Here is a 14,102-nt window from a genome sequence, read left to right as displayed (position 1 = left end):
TGCCTGGGAAGTCCGAACCACCCTCCACTGGTGTGTGCATCAAGGATGTTCTGGCAAATATGGGTGACCTATTCCTCAATACAAAATCCTATATTTCTTTATTTCAGGGCCAGTGTTATCTTCGGGAAGGGGAAGGGCAAAGTCTTGGCTAGGCAAAGAAGATGGGGCATCAAGTTCATTTTGAGGCTTATCATCCTACCCTTCTGTGATATATCTAGTTTAGCCCAGCAGTACATATCCCTGAATAATATCTGCAAGAGAGGTGGGAAATTACACTCATAAAAAGATTTTGATTTCTATGGGAAGCTTAAGAGCTAAGTCATTTATATCTGCTGCGAACTACGCAAAGCCCACACAGGTTAGGTAGCTATGAATCGTTTTATGAGGGTCTGCAATGCCCAATCCCTATCATTTTGTATAATTACTTCGTACCTGTTAGAAATGGGATTTCGGGTTGGCTAAGGCTTGCGCCAAAGCCAGGCAGATACCACCATTCTAGTTAGGGAAAGGAAGTTACACGCCAAAGATAACCCCTGCTCACCCCCTTGGTAGCTTGGCACGAGGAGTCATGCTTATCCCAGAGGCAATGTGTAAAGCGTTTGCGCAATACACAAACAGCAGCAACACAGTAGGCACACCACAAAAGAACCTCCACACAAGGTTATATATAATAATAGCCTTTGTGTTATCCAAACACCAGAAGGGTATCCTGGCTCTAAGGGCCAGTCGAGGAGCTATAAGTGTGCCCCAAGAACTAGTTAAAGGGAATAAGCCTGGAGTTCAATGACTTTTTAAAAGTCCGTTATCGATAAGGGAAGCTTGTGCTGTGAAAAAAGGGAAGGGGCGTTGTCCGACCTTCGATCAGTGAATGTGTTAGGTGACCAGGTATCTGCAAGGACAATCGATCTGAAAGCAGGATTCAAGGTGGACAAGTCTTGACATTCTGGAGGCACACTTCACCAGCTAGAGAGCTTTGCACATTATAAACAACACAGTACTGGGTACATTCTTGGTATTGCACACTGCTCAAAGTTTTCCTGATGGAAGTGAGAATACTTCAGAGTACATGGACTAATGATAGAGTTTTACATTCTAGTGGGATCTGCAATTCAGTAGTTACGAACAGCTTTTGAAAATTATTTTACAACGACTAATTGTATTTGGATGTCTGCCATTGTGCCCTGTGCTGATATAACTGTATGGAATAAACACCTGCATGCTTCCCCCTTTTCGTTCGCTGTAGGTATATTTAATTAGAATATTGTTTTAATATTGGCCAACAGTTAGTATAACATTCTAATTCTTATCATATGCTCTTTATTTAGATCCCGTTTCTGCAATCGAAGATGGTGTGACATTGAGTGAGTAAATATGCACGCAATCTCTTTACCAAATGCATTCTGACCCCAGCCCTAAAACTACCCTGACACCCCCGCCCTGATCCCTAAAACCTGGCCCCCTACCGAAAAATTACCTCAACCCCAGCCCCCTTTCCCTGAGCCCTAAAACTGCCCCTCTGCCCTAAAAACTGCCCCTTTACACCCTATCCTGAGCCCTAAAACCTAGTTCAGAGCCCTAAAAAATACACAGACACCCCGCCCTGAGCCCTAAAACCATCCCCAGCCCTAGAAGCTACCCCCATCCCCATTTACCAGGCCGCTTTCAGGAGCTTCCTCACCTGATCCTTTTTGTTCCTCTACCCTGCCATCTCCACATCTAGACCGTTTACTGCCTTAACCACACATATGTGTGGTTAAGACATATGCGTGCTACAGGCAAGCGTTGTTCGGCTTGCGTTGAAACAGCATGTGTGGCTCAGTCCATGTTGTAAATGCCGTTTCCACTCAAACATTCCATGTAGATCCTTCATCAGGCTCAAGTTTTTTTTAATAAAAACTTTATTTTAGATTTTGTGGAACAGACAGATAAACGGATAATACAGATACATCTTTCAGTGTGATATGTTGAACATTTCCATGGATAGAACATCTTCACCATCACAGGAGGATCTTTGTCTGTTATTCATTTAGCTCAATTTATGAGCTCATATGTTGTCTAAAGTAGATGAGTTCCTGGAGCCAGGGTCTCTTTTGTCAACGATTGCAACTCAGCAAATGTCCCATCATCACCGCCATCTGGTGAAAGCTCAGATAATCGAAAGTGACACCAAATCACTGACATTACCGCTAGGATGCCATTAAAGTTTTTGATATCTTATGATGTGGGCTTCAATTAGGGCCAATGCCTTTTCAGACTTACACACTCTGTCATGCACAACAGCCAAAAGCTTTTCCTTTGTGAAACCATACTTTACCCCACCATATGTTGATCTGAGGAAGTGTGGGCAGCTGTCCACCTTTGTGCAATACCTCATCATGCTACTAAAAGCAAGTGGGAGGTGAGCTAAAGTAAATAAACTGTTCGCCACTGGCCCTCCCAATAGCAGAAACAAGGGCTGAGGTGGCAAAGCAAGGTCAGTTATTTCCTTAATATGCATTCATATTTCTCTCCAGGCTACCTAAATGTGTATGCAAGCCCATCAGACGCAAAGCAATGTTCCTCTGTCGCCACAGCCCTTCCTGCAAACATCTGAACCACCAAAGATTGCCTTTAATCTAGTATCTGTGAAATGCCATCTATTCATTTACTTATAAGTGTTTTCTAGAATACTCATGACATCTCTTCAGTGATCTCTGTCTCTAAATGCCTCTCCTATTTTACCACATATTTATATTTGGATATATCGGTAAATCCAAGTAATGCCTTTCACCGTCTTTTCCTTTGCATCTCTGTTATTAGTCACATGTAAAGACTGTTCATCTCTCTATTCAGATTGAATCTCTCCTTCAAGCTAACTCAGGGCATGAGAATACCATCCTCAAAGAGATGTCAACAGGAGAGGAGGGTTGCCTTGATTAAAGTTGTGGAAACCAGGGCCACGAAGGCCCCTGAAAAATGTACATTGCAGACCACTGGAGTTAGTGGATGGATAGAAAGAGGACCCTTTTTAAACTCGTCACTTGGCACCAGTAAACTATAAGGTTTGAGGTTGCTCTCAGAAGGATCTTACACGAGGACTGGTCTTTGGGAAAGCAACAATAGATGACAGAGGGGGAATCTGGAAACTTCTTGCTCTACCTGCTTCCAGGGATTGTTCTCAGGATCGTAGTTCCAGCCGCATGCTGGGCGCAGCTGTGAAGCCCCAATGCATGTGGCTATGTCTGGGAAGTCCAAACCACCCTCCACTGGTGTGTGCATCAAGGATGTTCTGGCAAATATGGGTGACCTATTCCTCAATACAAAATCCTATATTTCTTTATTTCAGGGCCAGTGTTATCTTCGGGAAGTGGAAGGGCAAAGTCTTGGCTAGGCAAAGAAGATGGGGCATCAAGTTCATTTTGAGGCTTATCATCCTACCCTTCTGTGATATATCTAGTTTAGCCCAGCAGTACATATCCCTGAATAATATCTGCAAGAGAGGTGGGAAATTACACTCATAAAAAGATTTTGATTTCTATGGGAAGCTTAAGAGCTAAGTCATTTATATCTGCTGCGAACTACGCAAAGCCCACACAGGTTAGGTAGCTATGAATCGTTTTATGAGGGTCTGCAATGCCCAATCCCTATCATTTTGTATAATTACTTCGTACCTGTTAGAAATGGGATTTCGGGTTCGCTAAGGCTTGCGCCAAAGCCAGGCAGATACCACAATTCTAGTTGGGGAAAGGAAGTTACACGCCAAAGATAACCCCTGCTCACCCCCTTGGTAGCTTGGCACGAGGAGTCATGCTTATCCCAGAGGCAATGTGTAACGCGTTTGCGCAATACACAAACAGCAGCAACACAGTAGGCACACCACAAAAGAACCTCCACACAAGGTTATATATAATAATAGCCTTTGTGTTATCCAAACACCAGAAGGGTATCCTGGCTCTAAGGGCCAGTCGAGGAGCTATAAGTGTGCCCCAAGAACTAGTTAAAGGGAATAAGCCTGGATTTCAATGACTTTTTAAAAGTCCGTTATCGATAAGGGAAGCTTGTGCTGTGAAAAACGTGAAGGGGCGTTGTCCGACCTTCGATCAGTGAATGTGTTAGGTGACCAGGTGTCTGCAAGGACAATCGATCTGAAAGCAGGATTTAAGGTGGACAGGTCTTGACATTCTGGAGGCACACTTCACCAGCTAGAGAGCTTTGCACATTATAAACAACACAGTACTGGGTACATTCTTGGTATTGCACACTGCTCAAAGTTTTCCTGATGGAAGTGAGAATACTTCAGAGTACATGGACTAATGATAGAGTTTTACATTCTAGTGGGATCTGCAATTCAGTAGTTACGAACAGCTTTTTAAAATTATTTTACAACGACTAATTGTATTTGGATGTCTGCCATTGTGCCCTGTGCTGATATAACTGTATGGAATAAACACCTGCATGCTTCCCCCTTTTCGTTCGCTGTAGGTATATTTAATTAGAATATTGTTTTAATATTGGCCAACAGTTAGTATAACATTCTAATTCTTATCATATGCTCTTTATTTAGATCCCGTTTCTGCAATCGAAGATGGTGTGACATTGAGTGAGTAAATATGCAAGCAATCTCTTTACCAAATGCATTCCGACCCCAGCCCTAAAACTACCCTGACACCCCCGCCCTGATCCCTAAAACCTGGCCCCCTACCGAAAAATTACCTCAACCCCAGCCCCCTTTCCCTGAGCCCTAAAACTGCCCCTCTGCCCTAAAAACTGCCCCTTTCCACCCTATCCTGAGCCCTAAAACCTAGTTCAGAGCCCTAAAAAATACACAGACACCCCGCCCTGAGCCCTAAAACCATCCCCAGCCCTAGAAGCTACCCCCATCCCCATTTACCAGGCCGCTTTCAGGAGCTTCCTCACCTGATCCTTTTTGTTCCTCTACCCTGCCATCTCCACATCTAGACCGTTTACTGTCTTAACCACACATATGTGTGGTTAAGACATATGCGTGCTACAGGCAAGCGTTGTTCGGCTTGCGTTGAAACAGCATGTGTGGCTCAGTCCATGTTGTAAATGCCGTTTCCACTCAAACATTCCATGTAGATCCTTCATCAGGCTCAAGTTTTTTTTAATAAAAACTTTATTTTAGATTTTGTGAAACATACAGATAAACGGATAATACAGATACATCTTTCAGTGTGATATGTTGAACATTTCCATGGATAGAACATCTTCACCATCACAGGAGGATCTTTGTCTGTTATTCATTTAGCTCAATTTATGAGCTCATATGTTGTCTAAAGTAGATGCGTTCCTGGAGCCAGGGTCTCTTTTGTCAACGATTGCAACTCAGCAAATGTCCCATCATCACCGCCATCTGGTGAAAGCTCAGATAATCGAAAGTGACACCAAATCACTGACATTACCGCTAGGATGCCATCAAGTTTTTGATATCTTATGATGTGGGCTTCAATTAGGGCCAATGCCGTATCAGACTTACAAATTCTGTCATGCACAACAGCCAAAAGCTTTTCCTTTGTGAAACCATACTTTACCCCACCATATGTTGATCTGAGGAAGTGTGGGCAGCTGTCCACCTTTGTGCAATACCTCATCATGCTACTAGAAGCAAGTGGGAGGTGAGCTAAAGTAAATAAACTGTTCTCCACTGGCCCTCCCAATAGCAGAAACAAGGGCTGAGGTGGCAAAGCAAGGTCAGTTATTTCCTTAATATGCATTCATATTTCTCTCCAGGCTACCTAAATGTGTATGCAAGCCCATCAGATGCAAAGCAATGTTCCTCTGTCGCCACAGCCCTTCCTGCAAACATCTGAACCACCAAAGATTGCCTTTAATCTAGTAGCTGTGAAATGCCATCTATTCATTTACTTATAAGTGTTTTCTAGAATACTCATGACATCTCTTCAGTGATCTCTGTCTCTAAATGCCTCTCCTATTTTACCACATATTTATATTTGGATATATCGGTAAATCCAAGTAATGCCTTTCACCGTCTTTTCCTTTGCATCTCTGTTATTAGTCACATGTAAAGACTGTTCATCTCTCTATTCAGATTGAATCTCTCCTTCAAGCTAACTCAGGGCATGAGAATACCATCCTCAAAGAGATGTCAACAGGAGAGGAGGGTTGCCTTGATTAAAGTTGTGGAAACCAGGGCCACGAAGGCCCCTGAAAAATGTACATTGCAGACCACTGGAGTTAGTGGATGGATAGAAAGAGGACCCTTTTTAAACTCGTCACTTGGCACCAGTAAACTATAAGGTTTAAGGTTGCTCTCAGAAGGATCTTACACGTGGACTGGTCTTTGGGAAAGCAACAATAGATGACAGAGGGGGAATCTGGAAACTTCTTGCTCTACCTGCTCCCAGGGATTGTTCTCAGGATCTTAGTTCCAGCCTCATGCTGGGCGCAGCTGTGAAGCCCCAATGCATGTGGCTATGCCTGGGAATTCCAAACCACCCTCCACTGGTGTGTACATCAAGGATGTTCTGGCAAATATGGGTGACCTATTCCTCAATACAAAATCCTATATTTCTTTATTTCAGGGCCAGTGTTATCTTTGGGAAGTGGAAGGGCAAAGTCTTGGCTAGGCAAAGAAGATGGGGCATCAAGTTCATTTTGAGGCTTGTCATCCTACCCTTCTATGATATATCTAGTTTAGCCCAGCAGTACATATCCCTGAATAATATCTGCAAGAGAGGTGGGAAGTTACACTCATAAATAGTTTTTGATTTCTATGGGAAGCTTAAGAGCTAAGTCATTTATATCTGCTGCGAACTACGCAAAGCCCACACAGGTTAGGTAGCTATGAATCGTTTTATTAGGGTCTGCAATGCCCAATCCCTATCATTTTGTATAATTACTTCGTACCTGTTAGAAATGGGATTTCGGGTTGGCTAAGGCTTGCGCCAAAGCTAGGCAGATACCACCATTCTAGTTAGGGAAAGGAAGTTACACGCCAAAGATAACCCCTGCTCACCCCCTTGGTAGCTTGGCACGAGCAGTCATGCTTATCCCAGAGGCAATGTGTAAAGCGTTTGCGCAACACACAAACAGCAGCAACACAGTCGGCACACCACAAAAGAAACTCCACACAAGGTTATATATAATAATAGCCTTTGTGTTATCCAAAACACATGAGAATAGTAATCACACAATATACACTGTGCCAACTGGCACCAGGCAATATTTATAGGGGAATATATACACATGACAGGGCCAGTTGGGCCACTGTCAGAACCATCACAAAGCACAAATAGTAAATGTAGAACACAACCAGTAACTACTGGCAAAACACTATACTCAGCATTATATCCTGCAACATAAATCATATTATACAATCAGCATCACATCAGGCATAAAACATGTTATGCACCAACCTCATAAGCATAAACACATTATGCAATAACCTCAAAAGCATAAGTCACATTAGAGACATAAATCAGGGTGCATAAATCACATTTATCATAGGCACCACATAAATTACATTTAGGCCTGGAGCCCTACCAACCTAACACTGACCCCCTGGCCAACTGGCCTTCTCTAGAGCTCAAACGCCCTATGTCAAAAATGTCAGGGCTGGGCTGCCAATGCAGCAGAATCAAAGTGTGCAGTTGCGCTGGCACCACTGTGTCTCCTGGGTCCCCACTGTGCCTCCTAAAAATGCTCTGGCCTAAACGTTGCAGCTGCCGCTAATTGCCGTGCAGCTGTGAAAATAACTGTAGGCGCTGGCACTCACTGTGCCCTCTGGGTCCCCACTGGGACTTTATCAACAAATATGCCCACTTTTACAGCTGCCCATGCTGGTGCGGTGCAGCTGTGCAGAAAATTGGGCAGCTGCACTCTGGGACCCGCTCTGGGGCTCTCTAAACAAAATTGCCCCCAACGTTGGAGCAGCCCGCTCTCCCGCAGGTCCGCTCAGAACAAACAGGCACCGGCAATGTGCTCTGAAAGGCACCAACAGGGCGCAACACTGAGCCCCTCTCACCTGGGCTCTACTTGGAGACTCTGCTCCTCCGGTCTTCTCCAGACTCCCTCGGTCTTGGCAGCCTGAGGAGCCCGCGAGGCTCCCCCATCGCTTTTCCTTTCACCCGGTCCCTCTCCTGGGACATGGGACTTCAGAGGGTAGCCCACGAGGCTCCAGACGGCTCCTGTGGTGTGTGGGACTTCCTCTCCCTGCTCCGCCTGGATGGCTTCTAAGCTCTGCCCACAATCAGGCAGACTCTGCCTGGCTTCAGGGTAGGGCCGGCGGCTCCTGTATCAGCCGCAATGCGGGGTGGGCACCCGCCTTCAATATAATCACGGAAGCGGGGTGGGCACCCGCAAACAACAACAAATGTGGGGTGGGCACCCATAGTTTAAATATACATAAAGCAGGGTAGGCTCCCGCTCGATTGTGCAAAATGCTGGGTGGGCACCTGCTGCTCAAAATGAGCACATAAGCGGGGTGGGCTCCCGCAAGTAAGCACAAAATGCGGGGTGGGCTCCCCCCGTCTCCCAGCAGCTCGGGGGAATCTCTACGCCGAGATTCCCTCTAGATCATCACGCAGCACAGCACTGCAGATGCCAGTTCCTTGCTTCTGCTTGCAAATAAAGTTTAGAGCGCTCACGAGTCGCTGGATGTTCAAAGATCAAGGGGCACAGCTGGGCCCAGGGAGGCCAGCACACAGGGCCCTCCAGCAGGGAGGCAAGCCCTCATGGCGGTTTCTCCTGGGCCCCCAGCAGCAGCAAGCCCCAGCAAGTACAGGAACAGCACCCCTTCATGGGGTCACAGCCCCTATATTTATATTACCCATTCCTTTGACTGCCCTGGCAGAGGCTTGGGGGAACCAGCTAAAACTGGTTTATGGGGGAATTGGAGCACTTTGTTTACCAGCTCCTCTTCCCCTTTGTCAGGTGGGGGCACAGTAATCAGACAGACCACAGGGGGTGGAGCCAGCATTGTACAGGCTAGGCACAGACCTATTCAGGAACCAGGGACAACTACTTCAAATGTAGATGTCCTATTCAGCCTAGTGCTGACTCACTCTGCCCCTCCTGGAGCCACACATACCTCCCTGCCCCTGTTACTCAAAATCCAAACATGCAATTCACATCCGTCAGGTAGACACATAGCACACAGAAATGCCAACTTCTAAAAGTGTCATTTCTAAAATAGTTATAATAAATCTGCGCACACCATTGTGCAGCATATTACCATTCCAAATACACTAAATTTGACCACGCTGCTCCTCTCCAAACAGGAATTCCCACTGAAACACTTATCAGGGAATCCCCAATGCCTTCCTATGGGAGGGCAGCCCCATAGTAGTGAGAAACCAGAATGGCTGTTTGTCACTACCAGGACATCTCACACACTTAAGGTACATGTCCTATCTTTTACCTACAATGCACCCTGCTCATAGAGCTAGCTACGGCCTACCTTAGGGGGGACTGACGGCAGGAAAAAGGGGTGTCACAGACATGGCACACACTTTAGGTGCCACGTCACAGCGGCAGTCACACTTCGCGCACAGGCCCCGCAATGGCAGAGGCCTGAGATAGGTTTAAAAGCTACTTTGGTGGGTGGCGCAATCAGCGCGCCAAGCCCACCAGTAGCATTTAATTTACCAGCCCTGGGTATATGAGATACCACTTTACAAGGGACTGACAGGTAAATTAAATATGCCAAACAGGTGTAGACCAATCTTACCATATTTAACACAGAGAGCACACGCACTTTACACTGGACAGCAGTGCCCAGAGTCCTAAAACCACCAAGAACATGTCAGAAAAAAGGCTAGAAGAAAGGCAAAAAAAGTTTAGGGATGCAAAAAGGGCCAAGTCCAACAGTACCTTTATGTTTCTTTGAATTGATTGAGTTTCAACTATAAAGCTAGTAAGGATGCCCCAGGGTTAGTTGTGAAGTAAAAGATGATATCAGCAAAAATCAAAACTATTCCCCCACTCTCACACCCCTAATGTTTTGGGTTTGAAAATCCTGGCAACCAAATGCTCCATTCACAGCTCAAATAACAGGGAGGAGAGGCGTCATCCCAGTCGTGTTTCTCGGGACTATGGGAATGTTTTTATAATATTTGCCATTTAGTTTGAGTTTGCTGCAGGGCTTTTTGTATTTCACCAGTTTGAATGGCTTCATTGTGGGGCCTTTATCATCCTCTCTAGGACCTTCTTCAGACAAGGTGTCAGAGCGATCTGTAGTTCCCAAGAAATCACGGGAGCAGAACGAAGCTGAGTGCCATTTCCACTTCTGGGTGTCTCCTCAACCCCCACTGATATTTACAGGATTTAAAGGGGGAAGGGGGAAGTGGATAAAATACAAAATAACAGATGAGTCTGCCTTGTCTCTCCTCTAGAAGGCACAATGTTCTTCCAGAAGTATTTTCTTTTCTGAAGTACAATAGCACCCTGAAAGAAAAGGCAGCATTTAACATTGAATACTATGCCCTGACTGACTAGCAATTCATGTCTTTCTAACTATTAAACCTCTACACATGCCCCTTGAGAGGACGGGCGTAGTTTCTCTTCACAATATCTTATAGGTGTTTTTTGAATAATTTGATAACCTGTGTATGCCCTGTAGGACAGATGAATATTAGCCTCAGGACAGGACTCAGCAGAGTGCATAGAACCAAATACTAAATTGGGTACTGAATGCTCCAGGTAGTCTCTTGACAATAACAATGACAATTCAATAATGATATGAGTATTAAATAACAAGTAAATTAGACTCTAACAACATTTTGACTCAAGTTATTTCCTTTTCTTTTTAAGGTAGTTGCATGTCCGCATCCGACGAAGCTCTCACAGGAACGGCTGGTAAGAAGTTGAGGAAGTGGGAGGGGAAGTCAACTGAAGGGTTTCAAATATTTGTAAATATTGCCTGAACTTGACAAATACTTCAACTTGAATAATTTCTCTAGAAAGAGGTGCCGGGTAAGTACAGATGACAGCCCGACGGCCAGAAGCTCCCCTGTACTTCCAACGTGCAAACTAAACTTTCCATAAATACTACTCTAACAGGAAAAACTGAGGAGACTCTCTAGTGAGACACTAACTCCCTGAATTTCTTTGGTGATCTGCGCAGTCACAGCGGTTGTGCTGCTCGCACTTCACTCCAATCTCTGCTCTTGAGCGCTCTCCGGCTGAACGACTGGACCGCATACCTGTTCAGTGGTGTATGCGGCTATCTTTAATGCTCTATGCTTGACCACAGAACTCTATGGCAATTCCGTCCTCACTATGCTGACACTATTGGGGGGGGGTAAAACCATGTTTTCTTTGAATCCTGACAGTACCAATCCGCAAGGGCGGTTCTCCACGTCGAGCCTTGTGTGGGAACTGCCGCTGAAAAGCCTTGATCAACCGGGGAGCATGGACATTAGTCTGTGGCTCCCAAAATCATTCCTCTGGTCCATTTCCTTTCCAGTCAACCAGACAGAATTATTCACCAAGACTCCACTTGGAATAAAGAATTCTCTTAACCTCATATTCCTTGCCCTGTTCAGTTTGTACAGGCTTAGGAGAAGTCTTCTCTTGGAAACCTGAAGAAGTTCGCTTTAGCAGGGAGACATGAAACGCTGGATGGATCTTTATTTTTGGGGGAAGCTTCAGTTTGTAAGTAAGAGAACTCAACCTATTTGCGATTAAATATGGACCAATGAAATGGGGTTGAAATTGTCTACATCCTTTCAACCGAAGTACTGGGTTTTTCAGAACCCAGCGGTGCCAGGGAACACACCCGAAGACTTCGAGTTCTTCCTGTTTCAGACTACAGAAACACAGAGTCTTCTTGGTGAAGTCAAAGATCGTATTTATTGGCTGCAGCCAGTAACAGGTATCCGAGAAGTACAACACGGTGTATATTCTCAGGAGACTGCTCGCTAACAAAAGCCAGCCTTCTCTTTTTATACAAAATATTATGCTTTAGGCAAATATTCCTTATTTTACAGTTGATCATTCACATATTCTTACTACAAAGAAAAAGCAGAGTCATGATGACAAGCACATATTTCAGTTCGTCCAGCCCTTAATCAATTACCCGGCAAAGCTTAGTACTTTCATCAGATATCGACGGACAACCAATAAAAACGGGCACCTCCTCCTCGTAAAGCAAGTCATAAATAAGGAAACAGGGACAGGTGTGTATAAGATTAGGCACGGTTTGTGTGAGATGAAAAGGTTTCGTGATATGCTGGACCCAGATACTAATCTCGTTCGGCCGCGGGAAGGGAACTGGCCGAACAGGTTTGGCCTCAGTCAGTGAAGCCAGTTTGCCCAGGTCACCGAAAAGTCAACGAAGGTGTGCGTGTCCTTCAGACCCATGCTTGGCCTTAGTCCTGGGCCTATGTGAGGGCAATCACAAAATGGCTGTCGTTCTAAAATGGAACTCGAGTCTCAGGACGAAAACTCCGATTTCAGGCGATCTCGTCACTCGAATAGGACGCAATGCTCGTGCACAGTAGCCTAATCATTCTCGGTCAGCTGATACCAAATTCGTCATGGTAGAACCATGTTAAATACGTGGTTCCGAAATTTACAGTACCACACAACCTCAAGTTTCTTTTGCTCAATCATACCTTATCTCCAGTTTGATAATTTACTTCTAATATTCTGTGCTTGTCTGCATAACTTATCTTGACTCTTGGATTTGGCCAGATTTTGTCTTGCTAACTTATGAATCTTACCTAAGCGCTTCACAATCGCCTGAACTGCTGGGACTGATACCGAGGGATGCATGTGGATGTCTACCATAGTTTAAAAAGAAAGGTGAATTGCCTGTAGAGCTATTCTGAGCATTTGTTTTCCATTGGGAGTGTCTTTTAGGACAACACAATGGGCCATCTTAGTGTTAGCATCCACCATTACCAAAATGGTCTTTAGACCTTGGCTAGAGGGTAAATCTACGATCAAATCCATTGTCACAGTGTGCCGAGGATGAGGTGGAATAGGTAAGGGATGTAATAACCCTTGAGGGGCTTGTCTACTAGATTTTCCCCGAGCACAGATTCCACAGTCTGCCACATATTGCTTAATGTCTTTTGACATATTTGGCCACCAGAAATGTCTTCGAATTAATTCATTAGTTTTGCGGATTCCCTTATGTCCGGCCATTGGCTTAATACAGATATATACAATTGGTAGTAGCAATCCCAAAAGGGACAAACTGCACCTCAAGATGAAAAGCAGGTATAATTATTCAATGATATTAGCGTGAATGTTTGTACAACAGCGTATAAGGGTTGGGGTGCCAAAATAACTAGTAGCACCAACTCCCACATGATGCTTTAGGCAAGTCACAAGAACATGCACATAATCAATTGAAGAATACAGTTATAGCACACCCTTAATTAGTAACAATGAATTTCATTAGAACATATCATTCATGTAGGAATATATCACAACAATGTATTTCAAAATCGTGAAGTTGAAAGGCAAATAAAACGGGCCAGATTCACAGAATAAACTTAAGACAAAAACATAAACTTACTACTTTTGGTATTCACAGAATGCACTTACTACTTTTGGTATTCACAGAATGCACTTACTACTTTTGGTATTCACAGAATGGATTTACGACTACTAACTTTACGTCCGCACTCGGGCTGGAAATTCCGGCCCGGAGGCGGGGCTTCCGGCCCAGAGGTGGGGCTTCCGGCCCGGAGGTGGGGATTCCGGCCGGTGGTGGAGATTTAGCCATGGCTGAAATCTCCACCTCTGGGCCGGAAGCTCCGCCTGTGGGGCGGAAGCCCCGCCTCCGGACCGGAAGCCCCGCCTCTAGACCGGAAGCACTGCCTCCGGGCCGGAATTTCCAGCCCGAGTGCGGACGTAAAGTTAGTAGTCGTAAATCCATTCTGTGAATACCAAAAGTAGTAAGTGCATTATGTGAATACCAAAAGTAGTAAGTTTATGATTTTGTCTTAAGTTTATTCTGTGAATCGGGCCCCAAAAGTAGTAAGTTTAGGATTTTGTCTTAAGTTAGTTCTGTGAATTGGGCCCAACGTGTCCAACTCACACACAGGTTCTCAAGGACTTTCCACAGCAGATAAAAACAGATCTCCTTTATTTGCTCCGTGGATTGAATCGTTGCTGGTGTGAGGTTTTTG

General features: G+C 44.9%; 1 protein-coding gene across 2 annotated transcripts in view; it reads left to right on the top strand.

Annotated features, from left to right (window-relative positions):
* Positions 1-14,102, top strand: part of LOC146829969 (GTPase IMAP family member 9-like) — a 54,851-nt gene that overhangs the window by 23,832 nt on the left and 16,917 nt on the right. For both annotated transcript variants that reach the window (XM_085604222.1, XM_085604223.1), the window contains exons 4-6: positions 1,326-1,361; positions 4,544-4,579; positions 10,771-10,815. In XM_085604222.1, the coding sequence (XP_085460348.1) occupies positions 1,326-1,361; positions 4,544-4,579; positions 10,771-10,815 (117 nt within the window). The remainder of the gene's footprint in view (positions 1-1,325; positions 1,362-4,543; positions 4,580-10,770; positions 10,816-14,102) is intronic.

Source organism: Triturus cristatus, chromosome 5_1 (assembly GCF_964204655.1).
Source record: "Triturus cristatus chromosome 5_1, aTriCri1.1, whole genome shotgun sequence".
NCBI classification, from domain to species: Eukaryota; Metazoa; Chordata; class Amphibia; order Caudata; family Salamandridae; genus Triturus; species Triturus cristatus.
The sequence above is the reverse complement of the archived record's forward strand: the minus strand, read 5'-3'. Positions and strand labels throughout refer to the sequence as shown.